This window comes from Equus przewalskii, chromosome 4 (genome assembly GCF_037783145.1).
Source record: "Equus przewalskii isolate Varuska chromosome 4, EquPr2, whole genome shotgun sequence".
Lineage (NCBI taxonomy): Eukaryota > Metazoa > Chordata > Mammalia > Perissodactyla > Equidae > Equus > Equus przewalskii.
Genome location: NC_091834.1, coordinates 54,082,290 through 54,100,013, shown reverse-complemented (window position 1 = coordinate 54,100,013; position 17,724 = coordinate 54,082,290). Strand labels below are relative to the sequence as shown.

At 42.7% G+C, this 17,724-nt stretch overlaps 1 protein-coding gene across 10 annotated transcripts in view; it reads left to right on the top strand.

The window, feature by feature from the left end:
• Positions 1-15,464, top strand: part of RAPGEF5 (Rap guanine nucleotide exchange factor 5) — a 348,364-nt gene extending 332,900 nt beyond the window's left edge. For all 10 annotated transcript variants that reach the window (XM_070615912.1, XM_070615909.1, XM_070615908.1 and 7 more), the window contains 3 exons: positions 3,944-4,008; positions 8,243-8,297; positions 11,329-15,464. In XM_070615912.1, the coding sequence (XP_070472013.1) occupies positions 3,944-4,008; positions 8,243-8,297; positions 11,329-11,447 (239 nt within the window). In that variant the 3' untranslated portion in view covers positions 11,448-15,464. The remainder of the gene's footprint in view (positions 1-3,943; positions 4,009-8,242; positions 8,298-11,328) is intronic.
• Positions 15,465-17,724: the final 2,260 nt, after the last annotated feature.

Sequence of the window (17,724 nt, the reverse complement as noted above, 5' to 3'; positions counted from 1 at the left end):
ATAGGAAAAATAAGAAATGAGGAAAAATCTGGGAAAAGAATTGATTTTAGGAAGAAAAAATTTTGAAACAATATTTTTAAGGTAATGGGGAATTGGTTGATAATGTCCCTTTAACTTAATTAGATATAAGCAGAGCTTTCTGCTGTATATTAGTGGTTTTCCAAAAAAAATATTTAATGTAGTCAAGTGTCTCAAACTTACATCTTAGCTCAGATGCAGTTCTCAGTTTTACACCTCTTTTCTGGCAGCAGAACAAATTTTCCTTTTTTCTACTGAAAATACATTCATTCATTTGCTCTAGTAAATTAAACTTTTTGTTTTTTTCATTAGAAGCTTTCTTGAGTTTAAATAAGCATTTATTTTTCCTTTATCTTAATTTTTTGCCATCATAAAAATAAACATCAGTAGTATTCTATCGTATTTAAAGTTCCCAGTTTTGTCTGAAAAAATTTCCAAAGGAAAATAGGATGAAAATTTAAAATATGTAAGACATTTTGGAAAAAATAAACAACATTAATTCTTAGGTTTTCTTAACTGCAAGATTATTTTAAAAGTTGGAGTAAACTGGAGCCGGCCCGGTGGTACAGCGGTTAAGTGCACATGTTCTGCTTCAGCAGCCCGGGGTTCACTGGTTCGGATCCCAGGTGCAGACATGGCACCGCTTGGCAAGCCATGCTGTGGCAGGCATCCCACATTAAAGTAGAGGAAGATGGGCACAGATGTCGGCTCAGGGCCAGTCTTCTTCAGCAAAAAGAGGAGGATTGGCAGCAGATGTTAGCTCAGGGCTAGTCTTGCTCAAAAAAGAAAAAAAGTTGCAATAAAATATTTTAGAGCAAATCACATTTTTAATGAAAACTCTTTTCCCCTCTTGTGTTGTGCCTCCTACTTGAGGTTGCTTTTAGTTAGAGAAAAAGGACCAAAGTGGACTATGTGAGTGTTAAGAAGGATCAGGCCCCCCCATGTTTCATTTTTTGAGATAGTCAATTCCCAGTAAACATGCAGATGATCAAGTATGCCCATAACCTGAGGATCCTTCCAGCCATCAGCTTTCCTATTTCCCAGTTGAATTTCTTGCTTTTTTATTTACTTTCCCCTCTACTGTGGTGTGGAATCAGGTAGAAAGTGATGAATGGGAAACCCTAAGTAAGTGTTGAGGAAAGGATCCAGCTGAGCTAAAGGTCAGACACAGCAAACTAGTCCATATCATTCAGTGTCTTTGGAGATGGGAGTCCCTTCCAGTAGAGTGAGCTATCAACAGGTGTTTGAACATAAACTGAGGTCCTCCTGGTAGGTTGTGTGTGTATCTTAGAGTGGAGATTATTATTGCATATCTGTGGGTGTATTTAAATAAAAGGGATGTTGGGTGCTTGTATGTTTCTTCCTCCTCTTTCATTTGCCATCTCTTCAAATGGAGTAATTTCACCCGGAAGTTCTAGTATATGAAGTGTTTGGAGTATGTTCAGGTGTCTCCAGCTGAAAGGGGCCGTGCAGGTACTCATTTCCCATGCTCTGAACCTGGTCGGTACTCTGAACTACTTCACAGCCCATGAGATCCCAGTTTCTGAGCTCAAATGCCCATTGGCTTATCTCCCTCACGCCTTCCTCATCACACACCTGCCGTTCAACTGTGTCAAAACCTTCAGCCACTTGAACTCCCTTCTCCAGGGCGGCAGCCCCTTCCAGCCTCTCTTCCCTCCCCATCTGGCCGCACATACCTTCCCTGCCTTATCCTCATGGCAGTATTAGCCTGACAGCCGCCACCCTCACTAGAGCACCCATCCTCATCAGCTAACCTCCACAAGTCCCTGAGAGCTGAGGTTAAGTGAGACCACCCGGGAAGAGGAGAGACCTAAGGCTAGAGAGGCTAGAAAGAGGGAGCCACGGAGGAAACACAAGTTGCAGAGGAGCCCATAAGCCGTAAATTCAGCAAGTTAACTGTGACTAGTTATAAGAAATGTCCAAGTCCTTTCAAGTTGAGGTACCTGAGAGGCACAGTGGTGAGAGAAACAGGCCCCCGAGTTTGAATCCTGGCTCTGACACTTAGGGCCAGCTGCACACGGTCTTTGGACCATAGTTTCTTCACACTCTTTCCTGCTAGGGCTTTCCCTTATAGTCTTTTGTGAGGATTCAATGAGTTAATGCCGTGTCTGATGCTGTTAATAAATATAAGCTGTCGTTGTCATCACCCCTCCTCATCGTCCTTGGGAACGTAGGCAGGGGATGATGAACCTTGTAACAGTGGGAAAATAGACCAAGTGACTCTGAGAGAGTGTTTGTAGCCGAATTCTTGGGAAGTTATGAGAGACTAGGCTTTTAGGTGGTGTTTAATGTAGACAGTGCACACAGTGCTTTATGTGGTATACAAAAAGGGAAAAGCTAACTGTTGACTGCTCTTTTCTAAATGTCACAGAATGAACGCCTGCAATTCTTTTCTGAAAGCAAAATCATGAAAGACAATAAAATAACCAGAGAATTTGTCAGATGACTGTGTCATTTTGAATTGTTTTCCTGCTAGAACATCAGTTAAAAAAGAAAAAGAGGGGCTGGCCCGGTGGTGTAGTAGTTAAGTTTGCATGCTCTGCTTCGGTGGCTGGGGGTTCGTAGGTTTGGATCCTGGGCGCGGATCTAGCACAGGCATCCCATACACAAAATTGAGGAAGATTGTCACAGATGTTAGCTCAGCAACAATGTTCCTCACATGCAAAAAAAAAAAAAACAACTTAGGAAAACATTGCAGTCCGTACTGGAAGATGTGTAAAAGGGATGTCTTGAGGAAGGAGTTCTATCAGTTTATGATGTAACTAAGTAACTGGTGTCGCCCTCTGGCGGGCAATCAAAGCTCGGCAGCTAGTGTGTTAGAGGTGGGTTACCAGAGCACCTATCTTATAATTGCCCCCATTGAGAGCAGCAGAATCAAAATCTTGATTAAATGCAAATACTTTCCCTTTCTGTTTATAGGAATCTTAATCTGTTCTTTTCCCTCTTTTACATCAGGTTATTTTAACAAGATTTCCGAAAATTATTTTCATTTGGTTTGCCCTCTGTCTGTGATAGAACATGATTATTTGTATGCTCTTTAATTGCAGTATATTTCTTACTTTGATTCTTGTCTGTATAGATTCCCTAATGCTCAGTCACTGACCCTCTGATCTGAGTTTTTATAAATCATCCGCTCCCAGAGCTTCGGCTGCTGTCTTTATTGTAATTCCCAATATCCCTCTCTCTCAAGGAGGCACTCCTGTGTTTATTACAACCAAAAGATTTTTATTTGAATGTCTTCCGTCACTTTAAATGGAGTGAGGCCAAAACCAAATGTAACTTTCCCTTCCTCTGAAAATGTCCCCTCATCCTACTTTCCTTATATTATTTTCATCAGTGGTGCTGACTTTCTACCAGTTAAACAGGGCCAGAAACCTTGCCATTTTCAAACCTCTGCCTTTCCTCACTCACTTTCGATACACAATCAGGCACTGGATCTGAGAACTAAAAATCTAAATTTAAACATCTAAATCTTAACATTTTAAGTAAAGCAGATCCCATACACTTTGCCATGGGTAGTTAAAAAGCAAACACATAAATATTAAAATCCTGTTGTTTCTGGGTACTCAGTTCTTTTCTGCTCAATGTTCAGGTCTAAAAACATAAGGGACTGGTCAGGTTATGGAACAGTGTTGGCTTATATTAAGCAGGTTGAAGTCAAACACTTCATTGTAAGTGCAAAATGTATACTTGCATTAATGTTAATCTTTTTTCTCACCACACACACATAAATTAGGCCCTTTCACATCGAATACACTACAGAGTCAATACTCAAATATTCATGTCAAAATGCATAGAATAATCCATAATGTTTAAGAAAAATGAATGTTTCATTGCATCTAGACCTCTTCAGCCCTAACTTATGATCCACTCCTAAAGGTGTCTTTTTATTTTTAATTTTCAGATGTAACATTTATTCATGAAGGAAATAAAACGTTTTTGGATAATCTTGTCAATTTTGAAAAGCTGGTATGTAAATTTCGTTGTTTCTCATTTTTCCCCTGTGTAAGGGAAATGTATGCTTTTCTCTCTTGCTCCAAGAAACAAATACTTTAAGCACTTTTTTCTGCTGAATCCATGGTGATTTCCAGGAACTTATTTGCTGCATGTCGTGCATTGTCAGTAAAATGTATTCCAATTAAAAATGTGTGCCACCAAGGTTTTGAGAACCAAATATGAAAATCTGCTTTTTACTTCTGAAGATGGAACCTCATTACATTAACATCACTGTTTGAGAATATGTTGTGGCACTGGAATTAAAGCTGTAAAGTTGCTGTCGGGAGAGGGTCTGCATGTGAGGGAAGCACCACCCCTCTTCAGCCTGTGGACAGTGGCACCTCAGGCTGGCAAAGTGCCCTCCCTGCTCACGAGTAAGGGGTCCCAGGCAGTCCTTCCTCACAAGTTACTGAAATGCCTCTTCCTGAATTATTTCCAGGACCTTCCAGGTGCCTTATCATGCAGTGGGCTCCTGTAGGCTTTCTAACTGGCCTGTGGCAGAGGAGGAGTTGCCTCTAAGAACTGAGCATCTGTAAAATAGGAGTGCTCCAAAGAGACCTGGTTGACTGTGGGAATAATGGGTGTCTGACAGATGAACTTTAGTGTCATGTATTAGGCTATCCTTCATGGTTAAAGATGATACCAGTGACCCCTGTCCATAGATCCTGACCTTTAAGTGACCTTTTCAGTAATGGTAATGGATTTGTGTGAACTCTTTCAGGAACTGACCCTCAGTTCCCTGTGAGACTGAGTCAGGCATTTGAGAGAAGGTCAAGTGAGGCAGGGGCCACAGACCGTGACCAAAGAACAGTACAAACTGAAGAGTCCAAACGAGGTTTGGCGTCTGACCTTTGCCTCCTAAGTGCCCTGCTCCAATTGTCAGGTTAACTCACCACACATAGGATGAGGCAGCACAGAACCCCTGTTCAACCTGAAAACCCAAGCACCTGGAATCTGGAAGACAGACATCTTGGAATATCTTGCTATAGCTCCGTTTTAACCACTCGAGGGTGATCACTTCATGGCTAGTTATTTTTAAAGTAAATATGTCTGTAACTTTTCAAGTCTCTCTCGGCACTAAGTGCCTTGGAATCAGAGCTCAGTTGTTTTAGATAGAGCAGTCAAACCAACATAGCTGGAAATGGGTATTTAAAAGAGTTGAGATTTTGTACTTATTCTTTTAGAGATTTGTTCTGCATCACTGTGTAATGCTCTGAAGATCACAGGGCACTTATTTGTAACCAAAGGCTGTTGGCGCTAACATTTAGTCTCTAGGCAGGTTAATCTCCAGTGTTTGATATTAATGAAATGACTACAGGAATATGAAGGCTTTGGTCTATATTACTTCAAATCCTGGCCAACGCATTTGGTTAAGAACGCCAAATAAGCTTTAGAGAACATGTGTGAAGATGTGGGATGAGCTGTGTCACACCAATTAGAATTCCCTATAAAGTCTGGTAACTTTCCTTCTGACTAACCCAGAGGGGACATAGGAGAACAATTGTACTCTTTATAAGTAGACTGTTGTCTATTGTTAAGAGCAGACTGGTGGTTGACCTTCTCCCCAGAGTGAACCAGGGCTTTGGTTAACATTATGTCATTTCCCCTCAGATAGTTCTACCGAAGTGAGAGGACAATTCCATAAAGGCACAACTGGGAAAGAGCAATGGCAAGACCCCTACACCCTTCTCTCTTTCATTCTCATCAGCCTCTCTGGTCTTCCCCTGATTTTCCCAACAATCCAGTGGAAGCCATTTAATGCAAGCTAGTGTAGTCCAGGGTCTTGCTTGCATATGTGCCAAGACTTCAAACTAACTGTTGGGACTGAAACAGAGAAAGTCTAACTCATGGTACTTCTATTAGGGTCAATAATTGTACCCGTAATTCTTTAAGAAAGTTTAAGGAAATAACATGGCATAAATAAGTAATATTCCATTTTAAATTTTAAATTCCTGAAGAGAACTTGTATTAAAAAGACAACTAGAAGATGAGTGCAGTTATACATGCACACAGCAGGCCCATAGTGCACACATGCACCCTCAGGCGCTTGCTAGCACATCATTTCGAAAGTGAGCAGATTTTGTAGTATGAGTGAATTCCCAGTCCTCAAAGCAGATGGCACTTAGGATACAACACACCTCATCCTGACCCCTTCCTTGCACAGAGAAGGAGGAGTGAAGTTAAAATTTTTTCTAGAAGGACAAAAATCTATTGTACATTGGATATAGCCCTATGTTATACTTGGATGCCAGAGAATGAAACTGAATTTCCTAGTAGAATCAGTATTTTCAAGGAATGTTTCTTAGCAAAGGACAGGGTTTCACTTAGGCTAAAAAAGGATCATCTTTCATAATAATGAACCAATAGAACCTAACTGAATTAACTTATGAGAAGCCAATTCCTCATGATGGATATTAGCTTAAGCCAGCTTGCAGATAATTCAGTGTATTATCTTTATCTGGCTGATACAGGCCAACACATTAAGTCAGATGACATGAGGACCCAGAAGCGCTCACTGGGTCTAATAAGATTCCCATTGTTCCCTATGCTGCCTCAGCAACTCTGAATGTTTCAGTCTCAGACGATTAAATAATGAAAAAACAAATACTTCCTCCTTTTCTTCTCCTTATCCCTCAATGTTAAATGCATCACCTTTTACCACACCTTCCCCCAGCCCCTTCAGAAAGCCTGAAGATGAGGATCATGACTCAGGTTTCAATACCGCACTCAGTACTGAGCCTCGAGTCAGCTTGAGCCTTGCGTGAGCTCACAAATGGCGCATGATAGAAATCAAGTGATGCCATAGCTTAAAGCAACAAGAGAACTGTTCTGGGAATAGTGGTAAAATTTGGGGAAGGAAATTTAACAATACACTCACAGACAGGTCTCATTTCCTTTACAAATGCAGCTTGAGCCACTGCTGTAAGCACTGTCCTATTTAATTTTCCACTATTGAGTAGAAATATGTTAGAAATACAGTTGTGAGAATAATTTAATAAGTAGGTCATATTCAAATAGTTTCTATAGTTCTGCCAGATATTAAGTAAAAAAAAAAATGAGTATTAACATTATTCTTTCAGCAATAGTTCATTGAGGGTTTGCTGTATATGGATGAGCCTGTGTCCACTGGATATAAGCAGGACATGAGAGATGACAGCCCATTTGGGGAGGTTTGGAGGACGAGATACTGAATAATGTTGATTCTTGAATAATAGGATGACATTTGGATCTTGATGTGAAACAGAGTAGAGAGTCACTGTAGACTTTCCAGAGGACTAAAGCATGACGACAGTGTTTGGAGATTATTCTGGCAACTGTTTAGGAGGAACAGTAGCGGTGAATGGTCTTGTCCTAAATGCTATCTTTCCTTCATCATGGAAAACTGAAAATGATGGAGTTAGAAGACTGTTGCAGGACACAAGTATGAGGTGATGGGGTCTTCTCAAAGCAGCTGCGGGTTTAAGAAGACTGCCTAGAGATCAGTGAGAACTTTAAAGAAAGAAATTAAAGTTGAATGCTGAAGACTAGAAGGGAATGTAAATTACAAACAGAAAACAGTCTCTGTAAAGATGTTGATGTTTTAGAAAATGTTTATCTTTCACGAATATCTCATTTCCTGTCTCCATTGGAGATTCTTGAGTCTTTGATTCCACAAAAATTCCTATCTCCATTCAGCTCGTATGTGTGAGTCAATGTGTATGATGTATGGTAGGCTGAGCATGTGACATCCTCTAGTGGTACCTGGTCTAGAGGAGGAGAAAAGTTCCATAGCAGTTATGACAACACAAAGCCAACATGTATTGCACAAAGAACAGTGGGGATGTTAAGAATGGAGCCTCTCAAGTTCAGAAGGAAGATCTCAGAAAGGCTTCATGGAGAGAAGGTGAAACATCCCTGAAGTGAAAAGCCTAAGCAGATTTGGACAGGTAGCTACCGGGTGGGAGTGCTGAATTTATTCACAGTGTGTTTTCCCAAGGCTTAGTTAGAATCTGTGCGACCGGGTCTGGGAGCCACTGTTTCCACAGACAAGGATTAAATATTCTCTTGTAATCCAAGCTCAATATTATCATTTAAAGTTCCAGCTCCAAATATAGCTTTTCAGTTTACATCCGAGGGTGTAAATATCCTTCCATCATAGCAGGCACTGTTACTTCAGCAACACCCTAAATGACCGTTCCACTGATACGTCTCCTGCTCTACCTTCCAGCATATGATTGCAGACACTGTGCGAACCCTGAGACACTGCAGGACTAACCAGTTTGGTGAGTAATTGAAGTCGGGTGTGGAATGTAAATTTACCCTTCATTGGTACAGACTCTGCCCATATCCCAGGTATTTGGTGGTAATAAATTTGAACCTGTGAAGTATGATATGCATATTGTATGCATATACTATGTTCTCTCTGTTTTATCACTGCATGTTTGAGATGCAGAGGAAGAAAAGATACAGCAATCTCTATCTTCTCATGGCAGAGTGACTTTAGATAATCAGAGGCTACCCACCCCACCCCTGACCCAGAAAGTCTTGTTTGCTTGCCCATTGGCTCAGAATTACCAATGGGTTTACTAGGGATGACCCCATCCCTAACCTCCTTGCTTGGAGCCTTCCTGGAATAGGAATATAGTTTGAAAAAGTACCTAAAGCAGCCTTCCAGCATCTTTCCTCTGCAACAAAAACTTCCCGTCTGGAGGTGCCGTTCACTAAAGTATTTTTCTGAGCATTTGTATAGACTCCCCACTGAGACTAATGTATGTAGGAACATTTGTTCCTTTTTAAATTTCAGGCATAATTTATACTATGTTTAAATGGTGTTAAAACATCACAGGAAGGAAGGAAGTCAACTTTATTGAGTTCAAGGAGCTTTAACATGGGCATTGGAATCCTGACACCAGTATTGGTGATTGATGGTTGGAGGTTGTTAACCCTGAGCGTGCAGAGCAGGAAAGGAGGCTCAAAGAGGTTAACTCATGCAGCCATTGTTTAGATCGAGTCTACCTGACTTCCTGGCCCCTACTCTTTCCTTTGCTTATGTGGATTCTATTGACAAAAAGGGCAATAAAACAAAAAATAGAAAGTTGAGTTTAATAATTACAAATCAATCAAAGGTGACCATTAAGTAAAACTTACTTTAAGTAATGCATCATTGTAAAACAGTTTTTTCAACAAGATAGCATGTACATAAAGTAGAAAAATCAAAATCCCACTTCCTAAGGATAGGTGCATATTCTTAAGAATTGTTTTTCTATCTTGGCTGGCAATGTTGTCCCCTAACAAAGCAATTGAACTTCTGTATGAATTACAAAGTTTCTGTTTGAAAAGTAGAATTATAGGGACCTAATTTTCCGAATAGTAACATCAATTAATACCATTTGAAATGTGCTTACATAATTCTCCATTAAATACACAAGTACAATGCAGTTATAATGGAAACAGTGAAATTAACATTGTCATGGAGATTAATTCAAATGTACAAGCATAATGTTGCTGATGAATAATGGGTTCATATTTATTTCATCCTCCTTTGGTTCCCAAGTATTTGAGTACTCAGCTGATTCTAAGACATCAGTCTCATTTACCAAGGGCTCTGGTTTATGTACCCTGCAAGTGTGGACAGGAAGGTTATACTGGCTTGGCTGGCCTTGACCCTCTCTTGAACCTCCCATCACCAGAGAGTAAGTCTGCATAGCACAAAGCAAAGGAAAAATGTAAATAACTAGCAGGCCTATTTGTATTCTATGTTTATATATCTTTTAAAATTGGATGTAGGACTGAATTATCTAAATTCTTTTTGACAGTTTATATAGGCATGGTAAACCAGTATCAGCATTTGGGGTAAAATGAGATATTGTTAATCAAGCCACTCATAAATTATAAAGTGCCATTCAAGTGTCAGTTGTCAGCCATTCATTCTGACATCTTTTTAAGGCCAAAAAATTAACAACAAAATTATCTTTGTCGCATCGTGTTTTCTAAACCAAAAGCAGTCTGATGTCTTCCTAAGAAGGCATTCTATAGAATAATACAGCTTTTTGGTCACTTTCAAGCAAGTGGGACAGGAAAAACTTTAACTCCTGGTGCTTTTACCTTGTGAAAGCAGGAAACCTTGTGTCTGGTAAACTTAAGAATTACAAGCCAGCCATGACGTACAAGCCTTAAATTATAAAATGCATTTGCCATGGGGGAGGAAAAAACGGGTTTTCACCAAGAGAAAAAATTGTTGCATTAAAATGCTCAGCCTCCCACGGGCCCCATCCTTCTGCTCAAGCTGAGCTCCAGTCTCACACCCTGCTTCTCCCATCTGAAATTCCAGGAAGAGGAAGCACTCACATTTACATTGTCTCATTATTGTGAGACAGACATTATTGTGCAGTTTAGCCAGTCTCCCAGTGCCTTGAGGTTTTGGGTTCTTTTTGTTTCGTGGGGGGTTTTTTTGGATTTGGTTTGTTTTTGACTATGGGAAGTGGGCTTGCCCCATTTGCCACATTGTCCCAGCTACTTTATCTCTGGTTCCTTAGCATCCTGTCACCAACATGGCACATACGTGTTCACAGTGCACTAAAGCCTTGGGGGCCCTTTGATTCAGTAACCACCCTGGATTTGGAATGGAAACCCCCCTTGCCTTGTCCTCCGCTGGGTAGATGTTAGCCCATCCACAAATTTTTGGAACCTGCTTTGCCTGTTAACCATACCTTAAGTTCATTTATGTGAAATCTGTTCATTCAATTGGTCCCTTAATTTTTTTTTTTCAAAATCTTAGGACACCAAAGGATCATACAAAACCTTAAATAAAAAGGGAGGGGAGGAACTATTGTGTCTGTGCGCTCACCAGCGTAGCAATGATTTCTGACAATAGCAGACTGAGATATAAGAGTGAGTGAAAGCTATTTAAATGGGCAATTGCTGTGACGTGAGACTTCAGACCATGGACTCGGAGACACGTGGCCTAGGTTCCAGTCCTGCTCTGCCACTTGCTTGCTGTGTGTCTGTGCTGTTTGCCATTCTGTCGAGGGGGATGATAACATGATCACTAAATACTAATAATGTTAGGTCATAAATGCTATATAAACGTTGGTAAAACAAATACCTTACCAGTCTAATTACCTGACCTGAGGAATCTAGTCTGAGCTGAACAAGCATCTCCACTGTTGGAATAAAGAAGTCTGCTGGGATTCTGACTAATGCGCGTCTACCTGGTAGATTTACTCTAAGCCTCAATGTGGGCTTTTGCTGGTGTTTATAAATAGCATTACTGCTCTCCTGAGATCGACTCCTTTTTTTCCCTCCAAAAAATAGGAAGTGATGTGTCTCCAAAAGAGCACCAGGAGTTGAAATCCCATGTTAATCACCTGTACGTCATCGACAGCCAGCAGGCCCTGTTTGAGCTCTCACACAGGATCGAGCCTCGGGTGTGAGCCCCCGCCCCGCCGCCTCCCCTCCCTGTAACCGCAGCACTTTGAGCTATGGGAATGTCAGTGCCAAGCACGTCGCTTTCCTGTGAGAAAAGAAGTTGCTGAGTTTTATCAGCATATCACACGACACACACAGGAAAGCCAGCCAAAGCGTGCTCAGGAAGTGATGTCAGCCACCGGAGGTGGGGAGAGGCCTCCCCACGCTGCTCTTGGAACAAGAAGGCAGAAGAAGAGTCAGAAGCATTCTTGAAATGGAGAAGTCTGGTCTCTTAGGGTCACGTGGTTGAGCCAATCCAATTTTCAATTTGAGATGGGCCAGCATCAAGACAAGAGAACATGTCTTGTCATACAGTGACCAAATATTTCAGTAGAAGTGTGCATGAAACAGGGAGACGTTTTACTTTGCCTGGTAGAAGATTGCTGTTTATAGGCTGTCAAAGGAGGAGCTCATTTGAACATCTAAAGACAGTGATGGCATCTGTAGATTTCCAGGGAGAAGGAATGGTCTCTGTGGATACAAACTATGACATCACCAAAGCGACTTGTGTCTAGGGAGTTAGTGAGGACCAGCAGCTGGCATCCATGCTCTGATTTCCAGAGGAAATGTCAAGGCATGCATTTCTTTGCATCCACAATCACTTATCCGTGTACGCTTGCAGGTGAAATTTGTTTCAGCACAACTGATTTGCAACTATAGGCAAGTTAGACTAAGTTGCTTTGCCAATAAGGAAAAATAGTAATCTTTAAGAAATTGACTCACTGTTTAATTTCCAGGGATTGTCTTTACATGTGCAAGCAGGCTCTCATCTCTTATTGGGAACAATGTGATTTTTGAAAAAGTACAGTGCCTGACACATTGTAGGTACTCAGTGACTGTTTATTGGGGTGACACAGTCACAAAAGTCTGCATTCTTGTGCCCGATGACACCCTACTGTTTTGCATGACTCCAGCAGGCTCCCTGCCCACAGTGTGGAATGGTAACAGCCAGCACAGGGAGGTCAGGTGGGTTTTCATGTGTGGAGCACTTAGCACTCCCTAGAGAAGAGCAAGGGCTCAGGTAGCGGGGACTGCCCGTCTTCCAGCAAATGAAAAGAACCCTGAATATCCAAATGTCTGATTTACACTGGACACTTAGAAGTCCTGTCTGTAGTCCACCTCCCAACCAAGGCATGGAGCCTTTCCATAATTTGTCATTCTTTTCAAAGCCTCAGAGTCTTTTAAGTCTTTTTTATTCCCATTTTTACCCATTGGGGCTCCTACGGTAAATAAAACCTCTTGCTATTCTCAAGAACTGGTTAGAGGATTTCCCCCCACCTTCAAATGAATAAAAAGCCTGTGGGATACAATGAAATCCACCCCTGCCAGCTAGATACTCGTCACGCTGCTAGAATACAAGGGCCCTGCTCGTGTATTAGGTCCCTTCATTTTCCACTCGCGTGGATCCTGGTGCACTTCTCCCCACTCCTGCCTCTGCATCTCTCAGGTGCCCGTACAGAACTGCTTCCTTTTGTCTCATCAACACCTCATTTCTGAGGTGTGTCTGATGCTTTCTGACACCTAGATAGCGGTGCTGTTTCCTGGGCTCGGGAAACACACTGATTTGGAGAGAGCACTGGAAGGAACTGTGTCTGGCACGTAGAACTTCATTCCTGAAAATGAACAGGGTTTTATAGAAAGGCACCATCCAGGGCTGGTCCCTCAGAGAAATGCTCCAGGCTACCGGGAATGGAGTGAGACCCACTGGAGGAGGTCAGAGCCATCGGAACCAGGGAAAACAGACTTCTCTCCTGGCCAATCAAACACTGGACCAGAGCCCCCCCGTGGCGATTACTAGACATAGCGTGGGCTTACAGCACAAGCATGTGTGCTGGTCTTTTCTCTATGCTAGGGAGAAGCATTTGGCCCATCTAATCATGTAAGGCCATTTTGACATTGTCTCTTTGTTTTACAGTTTAAATTTTTATTCACATTAGATTTCCATTGCTCCGACTGGAACATTACTTCTTCAGGACTAATTTTCAACGGAGAACTATTTCAGCATAGCACCTGCTGCTTAAACCTCCTTCAAATATGTACACGGCCAAACGAATCCACACATGCATCATGTTTAAACACATTTGGATGGTAGTCAGAGTATCCTGTGTGGCATGGGTGGAAACAGGCTGGGGAGAAAATGGTGCTTGTTCACTGTTACTCCAGCCGTGGTCTCGTGGCTCTCAGGCAGCAAAGGGAAAGGAGGATTTTCTTTAGATTTGCTTTTCCATCCCTGTCTTCTGAATGTCAGAATCCTTCTGAAATTTAACAACTGTCTCCAGAGATTTCCCAGGCAGCAGCTCTCAGAAATTTCAGAAACTCTGAGAAGACTTAAATCTGGAATTAAAGAATTCCAGGCAGAATTGTGGGGACCAGATTTAGCTCAACAGGAAGCTCTTTCCAGCAAGTCTGAGCTGTCCAACAGTGAACAGGCCACTGCAGGACCTAAGCGGCTCCCTGTTAATGAAGATGGGCTGTATTCTCTTTCCAGATATTTGTCAGAGCCTCTGGAATTGGTTTTGTTCTGGCTAGAAGGGTGGACTGGAAGATGTCTACGCTACTTTCCAGCTCTCTTAGATTTTTATCATCCATAAAATCTCCACTCCCTCTGAGAATCTTCTATAATCTGCCATCTTCACCAGTGAGGTGGTGCAGGGGCATGTCTAAGTGGCTTCTTTTTGCTGCAGCACAGCTCTCAGACAGTCCCGCAGGTCTTTGGATCTGTCAGCATTCCAGCAAACCAGCCCTGCTTGGAAGTTAGCACAGGACAAGTTCCTGTAGGCAAAATCGCAACCTTTCTGAATTTTTTTTGCCATATACATTTGCAGATGCTCCAAAGGGTACAGTGTTGTAAGTTCACTCTTTGTAATAATCTGTACAATTGCCAAATGGTTGTAGTGATATATATTATGGCCTACCTTCACGTTATTCTAGTACCATTAATTATGTTTAGAATAAATTCATTTTCCTAGACTCCTATCCACAAGCAAGTCAGGCAGAATGTACATTGAATTCAGAAGTGTGAGGATAAAGTAAAACCCACACCTCCCAGCTGGTAGGGCGAAGATGTTGCACTAATGTATCCTCGCCTCCACAGGCAGAGAAACAGTTGCATGAAAGAGTGGGACTGTGACTTCTGATGCCCGGAGATGGGCTTTTCTGTTGCCCCGCCTCAGCCCCGTCGTTCTGGTATAGCCATCACATATGCCACAAATCCCAAACTTAGTGCTCCCAAATGGCACAACTAACCCAAGCTTCTCAGAAACTAGGCAAAAACATTAAAACGGGGCAGACCGGGTCCGCTGCAGTTGTGTAACAAGGAGTTTCTTTTAAATGCTTCAAAGACATGTCCTTAAAATTTCAGCCTGCTTATTAATGAGTGGGCCATTGTGCTTCACAATAGTAGTGGGGGAAGAAAAGTTTTTAAAAGTTGCCAAAAAGTTAGATGAAAATGTACTACTGTATAAAGCAAAGCTGTATATACTAAACGTTTTTTAGCAGAGTAATATTTATTTGCATAGCCTATTTATTGTATTCCTATTACACTGTTATTAAAAACTGGGATGAAATCGATAACCTGAAGTAAAGACTCTTGCCTTTTACTGTATCATTAACTAGGACTGCTGTGACATTGTCAGCTTGTGTTAACAATTAGCATATAGGAAACCTGCAATCAGGGCGTCTACCTAACTTCTCAGGGACTACACTTCGTAGTTTTCCACCATTATAAGAGCTGGTAAATATGAAACATTTGTTGAATTACCAGAATTGCCATTAACAGTATTTTCTTTCTCATATTTCTTGCTTTCTGCTTCTGTATATATGACTGTGATGTGTATTTATCGAAGCTAGTAAGCAATAATTTATATGTAAAAATGGCCAAGCAATATAAGGTGAAAACTTATATAAGTCACTGTTACCTTATCTTGTATTTTCAAGTGTTTTTTTAAAACTGCTTTTCCAAATATAAGATGTTGAAGATACTATTCATGCCTCGTAGCTTCTTGCTTTGTCTGTGATGCTTGTGGGCTACATTGCCTCTGTTCCAGCAGCGTATTATGCTCAGTTGTTTGGAACTCGGAAATTCTTTGCTCCCTGAGAGAGCTACAGGTGGGTGAGGAGATTCTCAGGCAGCCTGTAGAAGCCTAAATCACTTATGCTGCCATTGAGTTATTGGAGAAACCAAACACCCTGTGTTGGAAATTGCAACAGTATTCTCATATTCTCGGGTTTGGGGATGCCAGCAGCCCCTGTCACCCACTTGAGTAGGACCAGGAACTCTCCCTTATCAACCCAGATACTGAAGGAGGCTCCAGGCCCTGACAGCACAAGAGCTCTGGGTGGGATGAGAAAGCGAAGGGGTCCTAACCATGCTCTGGGGAAGTGGGAAGACTAGTTGTGTATACACTATGGCAGGCTGTATCACTGGTCAAAATCTCCACCGGTCTCTATGCGGGCATTATCTATCCTGCCTGTTGATGTCAGACTTGGCCTTTGCCATCTGGTAATCCCTTCCCACAAGAGGATTCTATATCTCACCACGTTGAACTCAGGAGTGGCCACATGTCTTGCTCTGTCCAGTGAAAACTGGGGAGCAGTGACCTGTGCAGCTTGTAAACTGAAGCTTTACCAGGTGGCCTATGCCTGCCAGTCTCCTCTGCCATGAGACCTGCAGTGTTCCAGGTAAAGGCACCTCCATCCACCTGGTCTCCAGCTTGTGAAGCCTGTGTAACTTGAGTGAGAAATAGCAGCATTAGAAGCCACTGAGATTCAGGGGTGGTTTGTTACCTCAGTGGAATTTCTCCTAAGCTGACTAATGCAGTCTCCCAGGACACTTCTTTCTTGATAACGTGTCCTTTCAGTCCACGTGTGGGCGATAGTCTTGGCTTTGCACAGTCCCTAATGGGAATCCCCTGTTAACACACATCCATGCAAAGGGCTTGTCTTCCTGTGACAAAAGGTAAAGACCAGAAGATGATTTTCTTGGGCTCTTAATCACCAGGAAGTGGCCCTTCTGTGAAACAAGGGAAAATGGGGAGAGAGAGCACAGGGGGTATTGCCTCTAAGACAGACAACTGGGGAGCAGAGAGAGGAAGACCACAGGGCTTTACCGCTTTTGTCCTGGCCTGTAATCACTTCATCCATGGGGGCAGCCTGGAGTCTGGAGCGGTGCCGGAGAGGAAGGGAGAGTGGAAGCTCTAGGCTCCAGCCTCGGAAGGCAATGGGAGAAGGAAGGAAATTCCCATTGCTTCAGACACTCGGGGGTTTTCTTCACTGTGATTGCCCATCCTGGAAAGATGGACGAGGCTCCTGTGGACTCAGAAGCCAGTTCTTGTTTAAATTAGCAAACTTCCCAGTGAATTTTCTGACCCTGGCCCTGGTGCGCTGGCTACAAAATCCTGTTTCAGGGACTGAGAGCTCCATGTCTGGTCTGGCTCCTCTTTGAGGTCTTCTCGATCCCAGTGAGCCGCTTGTGTATTTGCTTTCCCTTCACTACTTTAAACAAACAGCATTCCTAAAGCTGTAGACTTGCTCATTTTTTTTCAGTAAAGTGTTCCTGTTCCTGAAGGCAGCACGAATGTCCCTTACCTAACAGAGGAGCAGCCAGCTCCCCTTCCTGGCCCAAGAAAGGTACTCCCAACAAACAGGGCAGACCTACCGTGCAGGAGCGTGGGGTCCCGAGGGCAGTCCCAGCGCAGGGCTCCGGCGTCACTCAGCTTCTGGGGACACAAGCTGAGATCCCTACTCCAGCCACACCCAGAGCTGGGTCAAGTTGTAGCTCTTGATTTTGTTTCTCTTATGGTGACTCGCTGTTCGCTCAGGGGGAGCTTGACCTACTCTTCAGCCCGACTGTGGCTCCTAGATATGCCTTCCGTCCCTCGGGCTGGGGCTTCTCCCAGGAGTTGGGTTAGGGTTCCCTCTGGTCAGTTTTTAGGGCATTTCTGCCACAAGGTCATTTCAGTCCTCACCATGGCAGTCCCATAGTAAGCTCTGCAGCTACCCTTGCAGCCACCTTCTGAGTGTATGGTTTCACCCCTGCTTGGAGGGAAAGGAGCTTCTGGGTCATCCTCAGAGGGCCCTGACACTCCAAGGTGAAAGCAGGACAGGGGCAGCCTGGGAAATATTCCAGGCCTTTCCCTGCTGCCTAACTGCACCACCTCGCAATTTATTTTCTGCTAAAATCCAACCATGTTGCAGGTCTTCTTGACAGGCCTAGGCATTTTCCCCTAGGAAGAAAAGAACAAG